Source organism: Pangasianodon hypophthalmus, chromosome 9, assembly GCF_027358585.1.
Source record: "Pangasianodon hypophthalmus isolate fPanHyp1 chromosome 9, fPanHyp1.pri, whole genome shotgun sequence".
NCBI classification, from domain to species: domain Eukaryota; kingdom Metazoa; phylum Chordata; class Actinopteri; order Siluriformes; family Pangasiidae; genus Pangasianodon; species Pangasianodon hypophthalmus.
Genome location: NC_069718.1, coordinates 8,268,470 through 8,290,569, shown reverse-complemented (window position 1 = coordinate 8,290,569; position 22,100 = coordinate 8,268,470). Strand labels below are relative to the sequence as shown.

Below are 22,100 nucleotides of genomic sequence, written 5' to 3'. Positions count from 1 at the left end.
AAAACAAGAACCACGTTATCAGTAAGAGCAGCATAAACTGATGTGCTGCTGTATTTCTGGGATCCTACCCCAGAACAAATGGAGTTGCCCTAAACTCACCATTATCCTCATGAGGGAATTCAGTTCCCATTATAGTGCACCGGCGGAACACCATTTTATTCTCAGTCAGAGTCCCTGTCTTGTCTGAGAAGACATGCTGGATCTGGCCCAGGTCCTCTGTGATATTAAGAGCACGACACTGGACCCGAGTGTCTTTCTCCTCATCATACAGGTCCAAATCTTGAGTGATGAAGAACACCTGGCCAATCTTTACCAGCTCGATGGACAGGTAGAGTGAAATTGGGATCATCACCTGGACAGAGAGGTAATTTTTATAATTTGCTTCGTGACTGCTTAGGCCAGTGCTGCTGTAACCCTTGATGGATTTTGTGCATTGTGGGTGTACAAAAGTATAAATAGACATGATTGTGTACAAAAAAATGGTTCTGACTGATAGCATGCCAAGATTTTTGAGAGTTTTGAACATTGAGAGTTTACTGACGCTATAGTGGTAGCTGTATGGAGTGAAAAATGACAGCCTGGAGAGCTAATAACTTTTACACATTGAACTATTTAAAACAATATCTGTATTTTTTTTAATGGAGCAGTTTTTTGTTTGTCACTGTTGATTCAAATGGGTTCAGGCCATTAGTTCCCATGTATCACTTGAATGAGGCATTCAAAAGTTGAACAGATTGCTGTGTGTGTGTCATATAAATAATTTTCTAAAATATATCAAATGCAATATTACATCCTATACCTGCAGTAGGATAATCATGGTAAAGAACATGTAGATCCCTGCCCGCAATGGATGGATAAAACTCCCATCGCTTTCTGGGATAAAGTAGATTGGGATACTAGGGAAAGTCTCCAACCAATAGATATGACCTATGAGAACAAAAGAGAAAATTAGGGCTTGAGAGAGATTAATCTTTTGCCTTCTTAATTTATTCTGAGAAGTTTTCTCTAACTTCAGCCTTATATAAGGAGGAAAAAGGAAGATTCTGCACAAGGTCATAACAGCACTTTCTATCTACATCTGCTGTGAGATCATTTGTCATGCTGTGAAAGCTGAGGCAAGATTGAAATATAACATTGATTGTGGCTTCCCCAGTGTATCAACATAGCACTACTATGTAATGTCTGGATTAAGTGATTTTTTTTTACATTCCAGTCAGCCACACTCCAAGCATGCTAGTGATTTATATGTATAGCATGTTTATGCAGAGGACCTCCTCCTTCCCAGTTACCCGTGGCTCCTATGAGACACATGCAGAAGAGCAGAAGCACGCAGAGGAGCACATCCTTGTTCATCTTTCTCTCCAGCTTGCTACATTTGTACCTCGGCCTGTCATTGTTTAGCATGGACTTGGACTCATGGCCTGCAGTAGGAAAAATAAATAAATAACCTCTGAAAAACAATTATATAAAATCTGTGGCACTGCAGTAACCATGTGTAGGCTGTATAATGTGCATAATATAACACAGTAAAAAAAAAAACAGGTGGACATTTACATATGAAATACATGTGCAATACCATATAATTAATGATTAAAGTAATAATTTTCATTCCTATTTAATTGGATAGGGATTTCATTGGATTGATACATTTTTTTTCAGACTGAATATGAGTGCATGTTTTCGTAAATAGCAATACTGATAATAATAGTGAAATGAATATTACCTACTATCTACAAAGTGTTAAGCGATCGGGGGGATCGTGGAACATTTTATTTAGCTATGTTTGCTGCTGCCATTTGCTGCTGGCAATGACTTCTTAATGTGTGGTATCAGTGCATTTTTTTATGAGTATGAGTAAATCACCCAATAACAGTAGGTATCGATGTGTCCCTACCAGGGCCGGTTCTAGACATTTGAAGGCCCTAGGCAAAATTTATATTGGAGGCCCCCTGGCCTCCTTCCCTCCACATTTCAGAATAAATAAAAAGCACTTGAAACAAATAAAATTTCTAACATTTTTATTTATACAAAACCTATTATCATTACTTGAATATATTTACTTAAATGTGCATATTAATTAAACTTTAACTAAGGTCAACACTAAAAAAAATGAAAGGTCATCTGGACCACCTCTTCTTCTTCTTCTTCTTCTTCTTCTTGTTCAGTAATTTATTTACAGTAACACACTAACCCACTATTTGGGATAACAAACAGTTTTGCCTATTCTATACAGTAAAATGGGGGGTAAGATGGAGATGGACACAATTTCCCCCCCCTACTGAAGCAATATAGGCTAGATTGTCATATTATCTACTGCATTTATAAACCCTAAATATGCACTTTAACCAAATCAACAGTGGAAGTGAAGAAGACAAACTACTAAGCAGAAAGAGTAGTTAACTTCATCAGTTGTATTTGTATGCTTAAATTGTATTTATTCAGTAAATGCAACAGCACAATTTATTTGAAAACTAAAAAAAGTATGAAGTTATTATGAATGAATGGTTGTTATGAATGGTTATGAGAATGTAAACATCACCGGAATTTATACAGACAGTTGAGGTACTTTTTTGAAATAATAAACAACCATAAACAATGGTCTAGCCTAGCTGCGATTGCTGTTTTTATTAAACTTTTACATTTTCTTTAGTATTTTGAAAATCAGCTCCTGCTGGTTCACTGTACAGTCGATCAGCTCGGATTCAAAACGTCATACGTGAATTTAACGCGTCACGGCGCTCGCGCTGTTTTGAACTCGGCTGCAAATAATGATCCATCTTCAAATGGCGCTGACGCGAATCAGCAGAATAAGGCTCCGTATATTTTAATATACATTTACAATGAAAATACATGATGACAGCTCACATACCTGCATCACGAGCTGCGCTTTCTTTGTTTCTTTTGAGTATAGGTTTGTTACGGTTATGGAGGCCCCGCCTCCTCTGCCTATAGCTCGCGCCGGCCCTGGTCCCTACTATTGATTTGTCATGAGTTGATAACAGGATGCATGATCCAGTAGTTGAGTTTACAGAAACAAGACTATACCTGCATACACCACTATCCCTGAGGCATGAGCTGTATTTCTGACAGTGCATCCACGTAGTAATAAGCTCTCAATGTCAAAACCTGTCTTCTTCTTGTCTTTTTCTCTGTGAGAGCAAACACACATATACAGACATTGGATGACATTGTAACTCACTGCAACAGTAACAGATTAGCTGATACAGACAGGCCCAGAGATCGCTGCTTTGTATACACAAAGGGGGTCAGTCTGTGCCAGGGCTTCTCAAACTTTTTGGAGACAAGGACCCTTTTAACTGTAATAAATAAATAAATAAATAAATAAATAAATATTTTTTAAAAAATGTGATTTTAAGAAAACCAGAAGCTGGAAGTGAAAGAGTGAAAAGACCACAATCAAGTAGTGCTAGCTTGTAATACATGTAGGTTCAATAATATGTAGAGCATGCTGCTCTGCACGTCAGTGATAGAGGTTGTATGCAGAGAATGCAAATTACTAGTAGGAGTTAAACCTAAGAACTTTTTTTTTATGAGTGTAAGCTAACTATTTAAATATTAGACTCATTATTTAAATGTTTACAGTAATATTCTTTCTATTTGTTGGAGACCTAAAGCTTTTTTTATTCCTTTCCAATGACAGAACACAAGTTCTTCCATGATGGAGCGGAAGAACTCGAGTGTCCTGCACAGAGCACTGACCTCAACCCCATTAAACACCCTTATAATGAATTGGAATGCTGACTGCGCACCAGGCGTCCTAGCCTCTATGCTCTTGTGGCTGAATGAGCACAAATCCCCAGAGCCATGCTCCAAAATCTAGTGGAAAGTCTTCAGAGAAGAGTGGAGGTTATCATAAGAGTAAATAGGGTCTAAATCTAGATTGGGATGTTCAACAAGCACACAAGTGTGTACTGGTCAGGTGTCCATATAGTGAATATCATGGTGTTCAATCACAGTACCTGATGACTGTTTAGCAACCAAGGGTGTTTAATGTTACTATAGTTGTAGCTGTCTGCATTCCTTGAAACATTAGTGTTAAGAAATACTTTTGCTGCTTGGTGAAATGATTAAGACAAACTTTAAAACAGTCACGTCCAGTTTGAAGTACCATCACAACAACAAATCAGAGTCTGGCCCTCAGTGTGAGAAATGGTATACAAAGAGCTGACTGTGATTCAAACTGACAGCTAAACTGGCAAACAGGGCCAAATTATCAGGACTCATCATTATAATTCATTTGTGACTGCCTACATAAGCAAATGTTTTGATGATGTACTGATGACCAAAAGCATCAGATAATGAAAAAAACAGACCCTGTGAGTAAACAGTAATGTGCAGGTGAGAGCCCATTATACTACCTTCAGTTCAACTAACAAATCTGCTGTCTATCCATAAAAAGGGTCGACAACTTATACCACAAGCGTTGGCAAACTACTGAATGACCAGAGGAACTTGTGGTAGGACATTTAGGCTATTACAGACTACAAGGGCAGGACTAGCACCAGCCTTGATTTTAGTGATGCTTCCCTACCAGACACACTAAACAGCTTTTATGGAAGTTTCAAAAATGGGAACATCGAGGCATCCAGAAAGGCAATGTCTCTACCAATCATCTACCCTTCTACCTATATTAGGGGCATAACTCAATGCCACTATCTGTATCTGTTTACTACTCCAAATATCCATATATGTACCAGAACAGCTTCATTGCTCCTTGACATCAATTCTACAAGTCTGTGAACAAATGCAATTCTTCCAAAAGGTGTTAATGGTGGTGAAGAGTGTGTGTCTAATATGTAGCTCCAAAATGTCCCATAGGCATTTCATTGGTTAAACCATTCATTGTTAAACCATTCAGCGAGCCCTCGTGTCCTGTGGATAGAGGCGGAGTCATTCTGGAATAGACCGTGCCCATCAAGATAGAAACGCTGAAGGTGATCAGTCAGAAAAACGTTGTACTGATTTTCAGTGATAAGTGGACCACAAATCCCCTCATAGCATAACAGAGCCACCAGTTTTCCCTTAAATTTGTCACCTATCTGTAGCTATGTTTAAGATGCTGATTGAAACATTTATTAGTTAGTCATTGGTGTAGTTAATGCATCAAGTGCACAAGCAAGAATATAAAATATATTAAATAGACATATTTCCACAATATCTTTTCTGTATGATGTCTCTATTTTCGAAGGTAGTAAGTTCAGATAATGTGGTAGGCTGTAGGTTGTGTAAATATTTCAATATATGGTTTAATATTTGATCAATTATATCAATCCTTCTGTTGCTGGATCTGTGTTTATTGTCTCTGTATTTTTCCCAGGCCAATTTGTTTCAGTATTATTCACAAAAGCGTGTATCTGTTGACTGTTATTGTAATACCTTTGGATTGACCTTAGTGAGCTATTTTTTATTATTCAAAGTAGAGTACATTGTTCCAATCTATGCAGAAGGAAAATGCTCATATAAACAAGTGCATCATAAGGGTGTCTTTCAGGTTCTTGTCAATCTAGTTAGACCAACACATTGACGATAAACTTCACTTCCTGCAGATCTTTGGACATGCCTGGATGTTCTTTAGGGGATCATGTGACAGTAAATGCAATGACTGATATCACCTTTTCCTGCTTTTTTTAGGGAGAGTGGTGTGGCCACAAAAACACACAGACTGAATATTTCTTACAACATTCATTGGTATGGATCAGGCAAATTGAGAGAGGAAGTGGAAGCCTGATGTGGTTGATCATGCATGAAATTGACTGTAGAGAGTTCTCTGGGATACTCACAGAAAGCCATTGAAATTGTTCAGGTTGTTGTTGGGCTTCTCGCAAACCACAGTGCTGTTGAAGTTTAGTGGTTCAAATGGAGTATTCTGAAACACAGAATAAACAATCCAATTAATTTGCATGGTTTCAAATTCATACTTAGATGAATGATTAGAAATCATCATATACTCAGTGGCCACTTTATTAGATACACCTGCCTTGTTGGTGCACCTTGTAGATGTAAAGTTATACACTGTATGAGGAAGATTATAGCTGATCTTTTTTCCATGCAAGGTGTGTGTTAATCATACTCCAGCCCTTTATCAATATCAGTTTCTGACCAGAGTACTCAATATTTGTGGCTGATGGACTCTCAATATCGGGGTGTTTAAAAACCCTAGCAGTACTGTTGCACTTTAGGCAATATGAAAATACCTGATACAAATGGTCAATGAGTACACTCTAAAAACAATGCTGGGTTATGTTTATAACTCAGTTGCAAATTGGGTTGATAATGGGAAACGCTGCATGCTGGGTTGGGGATCTGAATGGTAACAGGCATGTTGCAACAAGATTCATTTTCCAGAATTTTCTACAGTGCCTGTCGAGACAACCAGAAAATGTCTGAAGTAAAAGAAATCAGCTACAATTGCGAGAAATATAAGTTTTTGTTTACATTCAACTCAATGTATAGGTTAGTTGAAATAAAAATTATATTTCTGTATTATTAAGACATTATGTAGGCAATGTCTTCATGTGGTTTGATAGTCAATATTAACCTGCTGACAAAAAGTACTCTAACTAATGATATTTGAGGGTAAAATATGGCAGGGTCCCTCCATTTTCACAGGCTCAAAAGTAATTGGACAAACTAACATAATTATAAATATTAGGATTATTTTTAATACTTGGAGGTAAATCTTTTGCAGTCAATGACTGCCTGTAGTCCAGAGCCCATGGACTTCACCAAATGCTGAGTTTCCTCCCTTGAGATGATTTGCCAGGTCTTTACAGCAGCCCCCTTCAGTTGCTGTTTGTTTATGGGTCTTTCTGCCTTCAGTTTTGTCTTCAGTAATTGAAAAGCATGCTCAATTGAGTAGAGGTCAGGTGACTGACTCGGCCATTTAAGAACATTCCATTTCCAAGCTCTTGGGTTGCTTTTGCGGTACATTTTGGGTCATTATCAATATGTAATGTGAAGCACTGTCCTATCAGTTTTGCAGCATTTGACTGAATCTGAGCAGAAAATATAGCTCTATACACTTCAGAATTCATTCTGCTACTTCTCTTAGCAGTCACATCATCAATAAACACCAGTGAGCCCGTTCCATTGACAGCTATACATGCCCATGCCATAACACTTCCTCCACAGGTTTGATAATGTCATATGTTTTGGATCATGAGCCCTTCCTTTCCTTCTCCATACTCTTCTCTTCCCATCATTCTGATGCAAGTCAATCTTGTTCCAGAACTAGGCAGGCTATTTTAGAGGTTTTTAGCAAGTCTAATCTGGCCTTTCTGTTAATAAGTGTTACCAGTGGTTTGCATCTAGAGGTAAACCATCTGTATTTACATTCATGAAGGTGTATTTTGATTGTAGACTTTGACAATGATATGCCTACCTCCTCCAGAGTGTTCTTGATTTGGCTAGATGTTACAGTAATCCATGTTAGGTGTCTTCTGTGGTCTTCCAGGCCTTTTGGTGTTGCTGAGCTCGCTAGTGCATTCCTTCTTTTTAAGAATGTGCCAAATTTTTTATTTGGTCACTCCTAAGGTTTCTGCTATCTCTCTGATAGGTCTATTTTGTTTTTTCAGCCTAATGATGGCCTCCTTCACTTGCTCCTCTTTGGACTGAATAGTGAGACTTCTCATGAACCGCTACCAAATAAACCGCTACCAAATTTAGCACTTGGAATCAACTCCAGACCTTTTATCTCCTTAATCTGTCATGAAATAAGGAGGAAGCAGGCCAAATCTGGCCATTAAACTGCTTAGCAGTCAATTGTCCAATTACTTTTGAGCCTGTGAAAATGGAGGTACTATGTAAAAATGGCTGTAATTTTTAAATGATTAATACAATATTTTTTGCTAACCCACTTTAATTAAAGTCTACACTTCAATCACATCTTGATTGCTTCATTTCAAATCCATTGTGGTGGTGCAGGCAGAATTATGAAAATTGACCATCTGACCATCACACTCCCATTGCTGTTATTATAATAGCATCCCTCTTCTGGCATCATTCTGATCAGCCACGAGATCATTAGTGAAGTCAGACACTGATGTTGGGTGAGGAGGTCTGGGGTGCAGTCAGTGTTCCAGTTCATCCCATGGGGTGTGGGCACTGAGGTCAGGGCTCTATGCAGGACACTTGGGTTCTTCAGGACAACCATGTCTTCATGGAGCTCACTTTGTGCACAGGGGCATTGTCATGCTGGAACAGGTTTGGGTCTCTTAGTTCCAGTGAAAGGAAATTCTAAAGCTACAGCATACAAAGACATTCTATACAATTGTGTGTTTCCAACTTTTTGGCCACAGTTTGGGGACAAACCACATATGGGTGTGATGGCCAGGCATCCACAAACTTTTGGCCATATAGTGTATGTAGTTAAATATTAGTAATATTCTCGCAGGCTTTCAGACGAAAAATGTTTTTGATTTTGATTAACCTGTTAAACTCACAGGACCTGTCCAGGCTTGAATTCCTTAATCTCATAAATGCATACTTGTCATTACTAAATAATTTATAGTAATTACTTTAAAATGAATAGCTGAATACTAAGCTTGGCCTTTAATAATGGAGTTAAAATAAACATTAACAGCATTAAATGTTCCCCAGCCAGAAAATCAGGTTTAGCCTATACTCTTGGACCATGGGAATTCTCCATTAAAAAGGCATTTTAATTTCTGTTAATGTATAAGCATTTGAGAACTGAAGCCATTTTGTGAGCACATAATGTTCGTTGCCCTGCAGAGGCTTTGTTTAAGCTTTTAGATCTATAACAGGATCCTCACCAGTATGGAGAAACCAGGCACCACTTTCCTCTGCTTGAGGTTGGTCTCGCCATCCAGGTTGGCCGTCTCCATGTGGCACACTCCATTAGGGTTGGACGTGTGCAGGAGCAAGATGTCTGCTGGGACGATCTCATTGGCGAGCACTCGGACAAAATCCCCCACCCGTACATCCTTCCATCTTTTCTCCACAAAGCTCCGCTGGCTCCTGGAAAAAGACAGACAGACACTCAGCTAGTGACCTGGAGCCCCATCGTGCATAAACCTGCTCTGGATTAAACTGTATGCCTGGATAGAGGTGCAAATTATATTTGAAACAAATATGCTTTTATTCAACCATAAAGTTGTTTTTAGTCTTGTTTACATCGTAATGTTGAAAACTCTCCCCCCTCAGAAAAAAAGATACTACAGAATACTGATAATACACAATACTAATATGACTACAGAAGCATCAAATTTGTTGAAACTAATTCTATTAGTCTGCCCTGCGAGGTGCAGGTGAATGCAAAATATGGGCACCTTTGATCAGATTAAATATTTTGTTGATTTTTGAAGTGAAAAGAAGTAAACACAACTGCTACAGCAAACTATTTTAAAAATAAAATTTTTCTGCAAATAACAATGTACAGTTACATTATATATGATGAATTTAAAAAATAGAAAAAAAGGAATTGTGCCTTGTGCAAAAGTTCGGGCACCCTTCCATTTGTAAAGGCCTTTGCTGACTCATTATGACTTGTTTGACAGGTCAAGAATTGCATATGCCTGCAACTGTAAATATTTGAAGTATACAAGTAAGATGCATCACATTTTTAGAAAATGCTTTTTAATTATAATTTTTTTTTTTTTAATCATTTAGGACCAGTTTCAAATCCTTTTTGCAGATCTGAGATTGCCTCAGCTGGAGATTAAAAAAAATAGCAGAAAAATAGATGAGTGTCATCAGCATATACATGCAAATCAGCATTTGAGACATTATTGGCAACATCACTAATATATAGAGAATAACAGAGGCCCCATAATTGAACTGTGTGAAACCTTAGCTTTAATGCTCATCATATCAGTAAAAAAAAAAAAAAAACATCGGAAATACACACTAAGATCTGCTATTTCATTCATTCCTAAACCAGCCCAGTCTTGTCAGACAAGCCAGTATTATATCCCTTATATTACTTATTGCAAAACCAGTTGTATACAGATATGTATGACTTTTAAGCATACTGAGACAGCAGTTAAACAAGTCATAAATATTTTAGACAAATAAGTCAATATCATCGTTGTTACATTTTTAGCTAAGTATGTGTGAAAACACATCTTTAAGCTGTGAAAATCTAATGAAATTCCCAAAAGTAATATTGAGTTTTTGGAATGGTCTTGTTCCTCCACTGCTTTGAGAATTTGTATAGGCCTATAAATAGGCTGACAAGAAGTGATTGAGCAATAACATTAAGGAAAAGGTTAAGGAGCAATAGCATTAAGTGTTTCTGGCTAATGTGCATTTTCTTGTATGGAATGAATTGCTGATTTAAATGATTTGAAATACATTGAAAAAAATCAGGAGTGCCAACATGATGTTTAGTTACATACCATGTAACTAAATTTAGTTTTATGTTATGCAACCGTGTACATTTAATGCTGCTTTGTGGACTTTTTAAGATCATATTTGTTCCTTTTTCTTAAAACTCAACTTGCCCAGACACAACCGATGAAAATTAGCCGTTTGGCTAAACCTGACATACTTACATCATAAATACTCATGTTGATTAATGTGTACTGTCCCCAAGGCCATAACTAGCAATAAGGACACTGAAGTCGGGACCTCAGTAGTTTCAGGAGGCTTTGTTTTTCATCTCCACTTGTCAGATTCACAATGGAAAGTGACATTCTGATAATGTCATGTCAGAATGTAGCCAACTATGTGGAAAAACTTTAATTGAAATAATAATAACTGAAATTGGCGGTTTATAAACCACAATCTTTTTTTTTTTTTTTCAGACTACATGTAACACTGCTAGCCAACTCAGCCTGTAAGTTGCAGTAACATTATTTGATCAGGTTACAAGCTACTTATCTGGCAATAAGCAAACACTTAATGTTAATTCAGTTTTAATATGTCTTGTGTAATCACCTATTACCATTATCAAAATAGGCACTGTATTTAGACTGGAACTGGGTGGGGATATCCAAGGTTACAAAGGTACAGTGCATTAACTTAATGTAAATTTCGACATCATATTTTCAGTTAACTGATGAGAAAGTGATGAGAAAGACACAAAACTTGGATGATGATAGGTTTCATCAGGCATGCAGCCCAACATGTAGAACGAGGAGGGTTGCGTTCTTGAGGAAGACACCTACAGAAGCCACTCCTAAAACAAAAAGCCTGCCAGACACCAGCCACATCATATTTAGCATACCAGTTGTCTGCAGTAGATAGCCTCTCTTGCAAATTAAGCAATGTGCTATGTAAACCCAGGGCCTGCAGGTTTTGATGATCAGTGAAAGATTGTTAAACAGACACGTTACTCATTTGTGAGGATTTTACCTATTTTTAGAGTAAATACATTTCTATGCTAAAACTATTTATAGCACATTTTATCTTACCAAGCTCTAAGTAGCTGATAATTTATGGAATATGAGAGGTTCATTTTGTTACTATATAAAATTTGCAATTTGACAAAGTAAACTGCTTCAAGCAGTGAAGACAAAGAATCAAAAAAAGGAATCTGCAAAATCTAACAAAATGTTCATTTTTCTGCCAGGTCTGCATAACTGCTGGCTTTCTTAATTGAATTCACCTGTAATCCTTATCTTAATAAGACATAATTAGTTTCTATTTTCTGTTTTCTGTCCCCATTTGTTTCAGAAGTAGTTCAGTTAAATATCATTTTGCTTGAGTTTTATAGCATTCATCCTTACTTGTAAAGTTTGAAGTGAACAATAATTAAACATTAGTACTGACCAAGAAACTTGTGCTTAGTTCAAACAGTGATAATGATCTTAAATTTACCTGTATTAAGTTCATGCATGTTTCAGAATATGGATACACTCACCAACCACTTTAATGGGAACACCTCTACCCCTGCTCATTCATGTGATTATCCAATCAGAGATTATCCAATCAGTGTGGCAGTAGCTTGATTTAAAAATGATTTAAAAAAAAAAAAAAAAAGCAAAAAAAGTATAGGACAATGTACAATAATATTGAAGATGAAGAAAAAAAGAAATAATATTCATTATTATAAAACATAAGAAGCTAACCAAAAGAATATTTATGATCCTGTAATTAAAAAATTAATTGTGTATACATGATGATTGAGGGTTCTTTTACTATATATTTTGCTATTGTTACTACATTCAACAGACAGACACCTAGTAATATGTAAGATTTGGACTAAACAAATGACAAACTTAAACAAAAAGAAGTGAAAGAAAGAAAAAATATGATGACAAAAAATACTGTTAAAAATAAGACAACAAAACATTTAAGTAACAAAAGGCAGAGAGACAATGTGCTCTGATTCTCCTCATCAATACCTTTACACAAAAGCATGAATAATCTTCTTGACATCTTGCAATGTATCAAAAAATTCCAAACTCTTGATATATTTCTTAGAGTTTCACATGTTCTGAAATTTAAATTAATTAATAAAATCTCACTGATCCAGACAATAATACTGGCTAGACACTTTTTCAGGTTCAAGACTGTGCCAATTATCTGATGAAACTAGTAAAGTTATCATCTGAATAATTGCAGAAACCGATACCATGCATTTTAATGATAAGACCAAGTAGAGTATAGACAGACAGGATAGCAATCGAACAAGTCTAAACTATATATTTTTTTCTATTTATTTCTTGTTATTTTCCACCAGATAAATCAATTATTAAGAGAAGGTATGTCACATTATTGTATGTGTGTAAACCATCAAAGTTTAACACATTTTTTTAGAGACGGGGAGAAAATCTTGAACAGGATTTATGTAAAATGTGTGAATATCACTGGATTTACCACAGAAAACATTCCTCAAAAAATCTAACAAAAAAGTGGTAGCTTGATGACTTGCAAAAAACATTTTGCCACTCATATCAGGCAAAGAAAGACAATCACTATAAACTGCTTATCTCTGTTTTATGGTGGATGTTTTGTTGTTGTGCTGTGCGAAATCATTTTTTAGCCCGCAACCTAAAAGGGATGTAATCCACATGGGCTTTTTGTGAAATTTCTGGAATGACTGGATTTACCATCACATAACAGCACATGTGATGTGTTGTTTGTGCCATTTCTCTGGCAATAAATTGTGCACATCAGCAGGATGTTATCTACACAAAATTAATTTAGAGCTGTACTGGAATGTCTACTGTAATTTTCCATGCACTGTATTATGGCATCAACAGTGTGAGAAGCAGCACTTAGGTCAAGATGAATAATTATTGCTATCACAGTGTCATGACACTATCAAACTGATCTCTAAAGCCTAAAACCTCCTGCTTCAACACCTCTCTTACAGAGTGAACACAACTGCATGATTAGGTGCGATTATTTTTGTGATAAGAACTCCACCAGAGGAAGACAAGTGATTGCAGGTTGTGATGATTCGGCTGTCTATTTCTAGCACTAGACTATCAGTAGTGTGAAAATATTATTATAAACATATATAGGGGTGGCAATGCCACTATCTATATTTATGTATTATTGCTCCAAATATCTGTACCTGTATTTGGATTTTAAACCTAAAGTGGGTGTGGCCTAAACCTGAAGAGGATTTTTCTGTTTTTTTTTTTTTGTTTTTTTTTTAAATGAATGCTACCACTATGCACCTATAAACACTGGAAACCACTGGAATCTCTTGAAAATTCTCTCTTGAAATTTATTTTTTTTTTTGGTCGCTGCCAGTGATATTTTCTAACAACTTTAGTTTTCTTCTATTTTCCAAGCTAATGTCAACCACCACAACCCAGACCAGGCAGTTACTAAGGTTTAATGAACAATGTAAATGCATCGCTCAGTGCCACACATTCAAACTGAAATGAAACTGAAAATCTCCAGCTCATGCAGGATCCCAGTTCTAATAATTATGACTTCTAGTCATAATTAGATGCCTTGTGAACCATTCTGTCAAAGCAAAAAACAAAAATGAATAGTGCTCCTCCTATCCATATCTGTTTAAAACACATTATTTGTTCCTTTAGAATAAAGTATTCATGTTCAGTTACATTCCTAATACTGTATATATAATATATATTACACATTGTATAAATCTAATTTGGAGTAATCAAGGATCACAGAACACATTCACTTATTATTACAGGACAGAAATCTTCCATTATGTATTATTCTTTTGGGTTCACTGACTCCACTGCATTCCATGTGATTTAAACTTGGCAAAGTGACAAACATGCTGAATAACTGACTGGCATGTTCTAAAAATAGACGAGGGTGGGGTATATAAGTATATATAAGTTCATTAGTATGGTAAAAATTTACATGAAAGCATGACACAAAACTTTTAGAGTATTCAATGTAGCACAAGTACATTCACACACTCAAACATAATATTGTATAACTGAGAATCTAGATTGTATTACTTTTTGGCCATGAGAAGGATGAATAGATACTTTTTTACAATTAAATTGAACCTCAACCAAAAATTAAAGGAAAACTCCACCCTGAAACACATCAAATATGTTCACATTGAAATATTTGTGAAGTGTTTTGTGATTCTTAATTTGTTGGGTAGTGCTGTATTTTTGTTATTGCCATTAGAGGTTAGGGGTTGTCTGCCATGCTGATGTAACAGGGGGAGATGGTTGTGGCTAGCATATTTACTATGGTGGTTAATAAGAGAAAACAAATCAACAATCTCAAACATTAGGGATAATAATCATGTTTAAGTTTTTAGCTCCTAAAAACAGGAGGGGCTTCTTCACTCACTCGCTAGTTTACTGTGATATTTCTGTTTTTTTATGTTAATGAGAAATCCAGTGTAGATCTAGAAAAACAGCAATTGCTGGATTCAAAGTCCCAGAATGCATTGCAACTATACAATGCACTTGCACTGAGTTATGTGATGAGAGGATGAGCACAGTGGTGTTGATGGTGGTATTAGCATGAAAGGTGAACTTTTGGAAGCTGATCTGTTTGAGCAGAGTGTAGAGATGAGGAGATGTAAGAGCTGGACAGGAGTAAAGGGCTGCTGCATTGCTCTTTTTAGGTAGAGATAACGTGAGGGATAAATCTACCATCAGCAGGTGGTCAAACTGCATTGTGGGTAAAGTGGGAACTTGTTAATCAAAGTAAAAATTGAGTTTAAACATTGAGTTTAAACAAAAAAAAATCAGCTAAGAATTTAATCATGAAATAAATCTTTTGCATAACTAAAGATCATATATTGATTATGATATGTTATTATTGATATGTTTTCTCCTTGAATGTGGTTGCTTGTTCTATGGTAATGCTTCTCCATCAGCATCATTAATGACATTTTTATTTCTAGTGGAATGGCAACCAATGACAAATTTTAATGACTATATATAAAATGACAAATTAGTGATAATCAGTGATGAAATGCATTATATATGTCCTGGAGGCTCTAAACATTTCTGTGCTCCAACATGACCGATTTAGGCATGTTAACACCAAGGATAACATGTAATAGAGGGCAGGGACTGGAAGTCTCTGTCTCCCTCTGTCCAGCTCTGAATCTCAGCTGTACCACAATGTCTACTATCATTTTCCATGATCTTTATTATATATTTTGGTGTCAACACTTGCTACATCATGGTGTCAAAACTGGCCATGATGAATAATTAATATTATCACAATGTTGTGACACTATCAAACAAATCTCTAAAGGCTTACAAATTGCTGCTTCAACATTTCTCTTACAACTTGAACGCAGCTTTAAAAACAGACATGGCATCTTAAGTTGAAAAAAAGCTGAGGTAGCTCCATTATGGATATTTAGAAACACTTTTTCTTATTAGTGTGTGTGTGTGTGTGTGTGTGTGTGTGTGTGTGATTACACCTGTGATCAGAATTCCTTCAAAAGACAATGACAAGCATTTGCAATTTGTGATGACTCAGCTGTCCATTTCTGGCACTTGGCTATAAGTAGATAAGAAGAAGTGTGAAAAGTAATAATATTTTCCATTGCTGGCTCTGGTCATGTAGCAGCACCTCTCACTGCACAGCTACACACAGAGACGTAAAGATCTCTATAACAGCTTACATACTGTCAAATATTGAGCCTCATTCATCAAGCTGGATATGAACAAATTTATTCATATTCATATTCATAGATTTGTAAATTTACACAAGAAATGTGGTGAAAATCCAGTTATTTCTGAAAAACTTTTGTAGCTATGAGAGCTCCTGAGTTTGTGTAAATTTTTACGTATAAGGAGACTCACTAATGCAAACCTTCAATGATCGGCTTCAAAATTTGTATTTGGTGGAGTTACTGCAATTTTATGCACAGATAATACTGTCACGTTTAAGTCACGTCCACATGACACACTGGAAAAACAGATCAGGGTGGGGTATATGCTAAGTAAAATGTTGCCCATCAGCATGACTCAGAGCTTTCAGAGACAAATGCCAACTCAGAACAGAAGAGGAGTGTAACATGAGGCATCATTGAGGCAGAAAGTAAAACTTGCTGCCCAGTAGTGGACTAAACATGGACAGAATTAAATGTTAGTCTAAGAAATTAACTTGTAACATCAAAAAAAGGTATTGAATATTCTGTAATAATGGTTCTCAGAGAGAGCACATGATAGAGATAAGGGATGTGGACAGTGACTGGGTGTATGTCGCAGGCCCCATCCACATTTATACAGATATTTTTAAAAATGTAGTTTTCACCCCTCTGTTTTTAAAACAAACCCTGTCCACACAAACAATGTTTCGCAAAAATATCTTCATCCACATGAAAATGAAAAAACAATTTGAAAACGCTCACATGAACATGCCAGTCTAGTGATAGTATATCAGAGAGCATAAGAATTGAGAGGTAGAGAAGGCAAAATGTGGAAAAACAGCAACGTGGCTAAAAGTTGTTTTTAAAAAAGGATTCATATGTGTGGACTGAAGATGAGGTGGAACTCCTGCTTAAGGTTGCACTTGAAGACAAAGTCAACAAGACCCAAGGCTTATCAGAAATCTAAAATTAAAATTAATGTTATAAGAAATTACGGACTACAAAATAACCATCCGTGATAAAAGGAGTCCTAGCACATTCATAACACACAGCAATGGGCATGGACAGGTTATCGTTAACATGTCAGCATTTTCAAAAATATACATTTTAGCCATCCACATAAAAACAGTGGGGAAAAGGTGTTTTAAAATTTCGCCACCTTGCAGGGCATTTTTAAAGAGCTTTGTGTGATGCAAAATGGCATTTTCATGTGGACAAGAGGCCAACTTAGAGAACCTACATTTTCAAAAATATCCATATACATGTGCCTTATTTTGCTTATACATGTGGCCTTAGTGTGGACTAAGCAATGTCACTCTTTTCCAGCTCTCATATTCTGCTGTAAGATGGAATTTAAATTTGGAGTCAGATCTTTGGGTATATTATACATAACTCCATCACAGATGCAGATATAAGACAGTATTCACTTTAGAGACAGATGGTGAACAACATGATGAATATTACAAACAGTGGCAAAATGCCAATGCCAAATATAGAAAATACAAAAATGCAGCCAAGGGTTCACACCAGAAGCAAAGTGGAGTCAATACTATGCCTGCTGCTGCTTAATGTTACTGCATGAGTTCATGATTCAGTGGTTTAGTATGTAAAAATAAACCATGATATGACAGTAGCTACTAGAGTGCAGGGAAAATATGCTGAAGCTGATGCTTGAAGACACAGACCTTATAATCTCATGCTGTACAATTATTATGGTACATTTACTTTTAAGACCCACTTAGGATTTTTATACCTAGACTACCACTCAAAGGTTTGGACTCATCTGTCATATGGTTTATTTTATCATTTGATTTCTTAGTAACCTATACTATGTTGCTTTAGTATATGTGTAACAGTAGTAGATTTTGGTTATTTATTTTACTTTAATTTTATATATATTGAGGATAAAAGAAAGCATTTATGTATATACTTTAATTTTATTATAATATAATTCTAGACACTGTACAGCATTCTGAATTATTGTGAGTCATTTGTTTGCAACATTTTCAGGGGTTAAACTGGGGTTTTGGAAGTTGGAATGTTACTATATTTAATTTATTTATTGGGTGCCAATAGTGTGGGAACAGTATTGTTCAATTTATATGATATTAGTCCTTAAAATTATTAGAATGAAAAAGGGAATAAAGCAAGCTTTCAGTAAAACTGATTCTCAGGGTCAAGTTTTCAGTATTCCTTTTTTTGGTAAATATCTTCAAATATATCTTCAGATTATTTTCTGGCAAAGATACAAACCAAAGAAAACCTTTAAACAAGCAAAATGAATACATAGTTACATAGTTCTTAAAAGTATACACATTGCAGAGACCTTGAACTTTTCCACATTTTTTAGTCTTACCACATGGAACTGAAATGGACTGAAATGGATGTAAATAGAGCATAATACTGAAAATTGTATTTAAAAAAATATATATATATATATATATATATATATATATATATATATATATTTATGATCTCAGTATAAATAGACAACATTCCTGAAAGGCTCCAGAGTTTATTAGAGAACATACCTAAGCAAACAGCATCATGAAGACCAAGGAGCTATTAAAACAAGTCCAGGACAAAGAATATGGCACAACTATGCTACCACCATCATATATCACTGTGGGGATTTAAAAAACTCTGAGGCTTTTCAGGAGCCTCAGGTGTATTTATGTTGAGATTGACATGGCAGAATGATTCCACCAAGCACAGAAGTGGGGGTGAATACTTATGCAATCACAACATTTTTTTATTTATGTATAATTTTGCAAACTATATTAATTTCTCTGACTGAAACAATTACCCCCAGCTGGAACCTATTTCTTGCCATTCCTAAGATGCACAGGATTAATATCAGTATAGAATAATTTTGGGAAGGTTTTTATGAGTCCAAACTTTTGACAATTAGCAAATCAGTTAGTGAGCTATTCAGATCTGGAACTCAAATCAAAATAAACCTTTTTTGTCTAATTTTTCACATTTTGCTTAATTGGATGATCTGTGCATTTATTTGGCCAATGCCTGATAATTATATGACTCCTAAAGGGTATATGACAAATCTGTACTACCTGCAATGCCCTGGGGCAGTAATGGTTTAGTGTTTAAGGTTATGGGCTATTGATCGAGAGGTCTTATGCCAGCAAGCTGCCACTGTTGGTCTCCTAAACTCCTAATCAGTTGTGCCATGAAATGTCCAAACCTGTGCTCTGACCTCAACCTCAAATTTCATTGTATTGTAATTAAGAGATTATCTGTAAAGGCAATAGAGAATTGTGGACTCAATAGCCATCACTGTACTGAGAAAAAGTGTGTTTAGAATGCTGAACAGTCCAGAAATGGAAGTGACTCACAAAACACAGTGATTAGTTATCTAAAGCCCAGCACACTGCTGGTGAGGGTCTAATCACAGCTGGAAACTAGAGAAAATGTTCCAGAGTCCAGAGAACACTAAAAACAGCATTCCTCCCACCAAATAACACCTTTTTTAAACCCCCCTGGGACAGGCCTGCCATGTCAGAACAGGACGTCAGTATGCGGCTCCACGCTGGCTTAGGCCAGTTTGTGTGACCGTGTTTGTGTGGCCCACCTGGGATCCACCATATGGAAACACTCTGAGAGCCTCCAAATGGAGCACAGCCTCAGAAAATACTCAGAAACACATAAATGGATGTAGCAATGTATTTGGAGTGATTTTTAAAAATGAGAAAAAAATATCCTGGGACTTACCTGTAACAAATGTCCACCACTATTTTTATGCTCACTCTCTCTCCATCATTCCCTCTTTCCTTTTCTCCTTTTCATCTATTTTCTCTTTCATCTCTTTTTTGCCATATGCTGAATTACTCCCCAATTTTCACCGGCTATTCAGGCTTTTAAAAATAGATCTAAACAGCATTCTCTGTCTTTACTCTGATGCAACACTGTGTTGAGGATTTCACTCGAACTCGCACCATGAACACGTTGGACGCAAAGACATTGTCATCGTCAAAAGAGGAAAAAAAAATCTCCCACACAAAATTTATTTCTAGGTCAAAAATTCCCATAGGGTTTTGAAACACACAGATGAAGTGAAGCACATACACACACATATACACACACACACACACACATACCCACACAGGCCGAGAGATGGAGGGAAAACTAAAAGAGAGCCAGAGACAGAGAAAGATGGCACACATCTACATTATTAAAAGCCTGTGTATGTTTATCAGAGACCCCACATTAAATTAAATCCATGCAGATAGCAAGCAGAGTGAAACACTGAGCTGATGAACCTCTCTCTTATTAAATCAGGTGTCATTGAGAGATTAGAGGTAGCAAAGAGGTGCTTTGTACCTGGTGTAGACGAGGCAGGGCATGCTGTTGAGCTGACGATCACTCTGGTAGCGTCTGAAATCCTCCCAAGCATCTTTGATGGCGGTCAAAGCCAAAATGACACAAATGGGAATGATGGCCACCTGTGGCTGGAAAGCGTTCACTGCTGGGATAAAGTTTAGCACCGCCAAGCCCACGAAATAAATATTGGCTACCCGGCGGAATTGTTCCAGCAAGTTCATAGGGATGAAGGACCAGATGCTGTATTTTGTGGTCTTGACGCCATTTCCCGCATAGTTCTTGTTGGGATGATCTTTTTGTTTCTGGTTCTCGTAAAGCAGGTTCGATACTAATGTCCTCACATCGCTGTCTCCACTTCCTTGCCCAGTCCAGAAGGCCCAGGCTGAGGCCAGACCACTAGACCAGGTCATGCTGTCTCAGCTGTCTCGGTGCACAACCTACAGAAATGTTTTCCCTCGTACATACACTTCTCCCATATCACTTGGACACGTGGCACTGAGAGACTGGGAAGAAAGAATAGCAGCAAGTGAGAGAATATCTCGGAACACACTTGTCAAACTCCCCTGACTGCTCAGCATGTTTTAGGCGTCTGTCAGAGTCAAAGGCATGCTGTTGGAACAACATACCACAGCCGTGTGTACAGACCAAATGTTCACATTCACCATTAAAGATTCTTACAAAGGAGAATGACCTGAAATGTCAAGGTACAATTCATGAACAATTCTAAAACATGTGTGTGAAATTTACTTCAAACAGCATGTTATACTGAAACATGGGAATGATTTGTTGCAGTAGTCTTGGTGACACAAGAGGAAGACAAAGTGCAGAACAACAGAGCAAGCATGCAGTCAAACTTGCTCTCAGTCCAAAAAGCTTCCAGTCACGTACACGTCACTCATAGACGCATGAGGCATAGATAACACCAATTAGGTTTAATACCAAATAATTGCCACTGATATGGACAGGACTGAAGGTAAAGCTTAGCATCACAGCCAGCAAGGCATGATATAAGACAGGCCACATGCAGCCAATTATACAGCAAATAAATAAAACATTGTAATTGTTGTCAAATTGCTGCGGTAGAAAAGGAATAAAACACTTCAGGAAGTGTTGTAAGAAGAAAATAATCTGGTTCCTCTCAGGATGTAACACATCCCGCCATGGATTATTTTTCTATAACAGCACGCCCTTTTTTCGTTTGTTTTACTCCTTATGTAATTAACCACATAACTAAAACTACATGAAATAAAATAATAATAATAAACAGAAATCAGAAATAGCACAACAGTGTTTTTGAGCTTAAATGAGCAATGAGAGGGAGGACGTCCTCAAAGATAACACAACTCCCACTGACATCACACCCGACCTAAGCTATTATTGCTATATTTATCAGATGGGAATGATGGCACTTGCAGAATGAAGTTAAGTATCAGTGAAGAAATGCTGCCTCCTAACTAGAACAAAATAAAAAGTAGACCTGAATTATTTCTTTTTGTGCAAAAATATATTTTAGCCCAATTAAACATATCATAAATTTACATTTGTTTACTAGTTCACATTCAGCTAAAGTGTCTTCTTTCTGTTTCTGTAGCATTAATGATGCCTTTAGCATGTTCTGACCATTTTAATGATGTTAGACAATATGGGGTGTGTGTTCATATATTCTCCTCTAAAGACACTCCACAAAAAATCTACACAACCTTCAATATGCTACTATAATGAACAAAGATAAAAATGAAACCAAAATATATCAGAAGTAACTAAAGAT

The 22,100-nt window shown here is 36.6% G+C and overlaps 1 protein-coding gene across 1 annotated transcript in view; it reads right to left on the bottom strand.

Annotated features, from left to right (window-relative positions):
• Positions 1-21,115, bottom strand: part of atp10b (ATPase phospholipid transporting 10B) — a 38,245-nt gene extending 17,130 nt beyond the window's left edge. The window contains exons 1-7 of the mRNA XM_026918736.3: positions 20,333-21,115; positions 8,796-9,000; positions 5,802-5,887; positions 3,046-3,149; positions 1,290-1,421; positions 800-927; positions 100-352 (exon numbers count right to left, since the gene is read on the bottom strand). Of these exons, the coding sequence (XP_026774537.3) occupies positions 100-352; positions 800-927; positions 1,290-1,421; positions 3,046-3,149; positions 5,802-5,887; positions 8,796-9,000; positions 20,333-20,742 (1,318 nt within the window). The 5' untranslated portion in view covers positions 20,743-21,115. The remainder of the gene's footprint in view (positions 1-99; positions 353-799; positions 928-1,289; positions 1,422-3,045; positions 3,150-5,801; positions 5,888-8,795; positions 9,001-20,332) is intronic.
• Between the last annotated feature and the right edge of the window lie 985 nt (positions 21,116-22,100).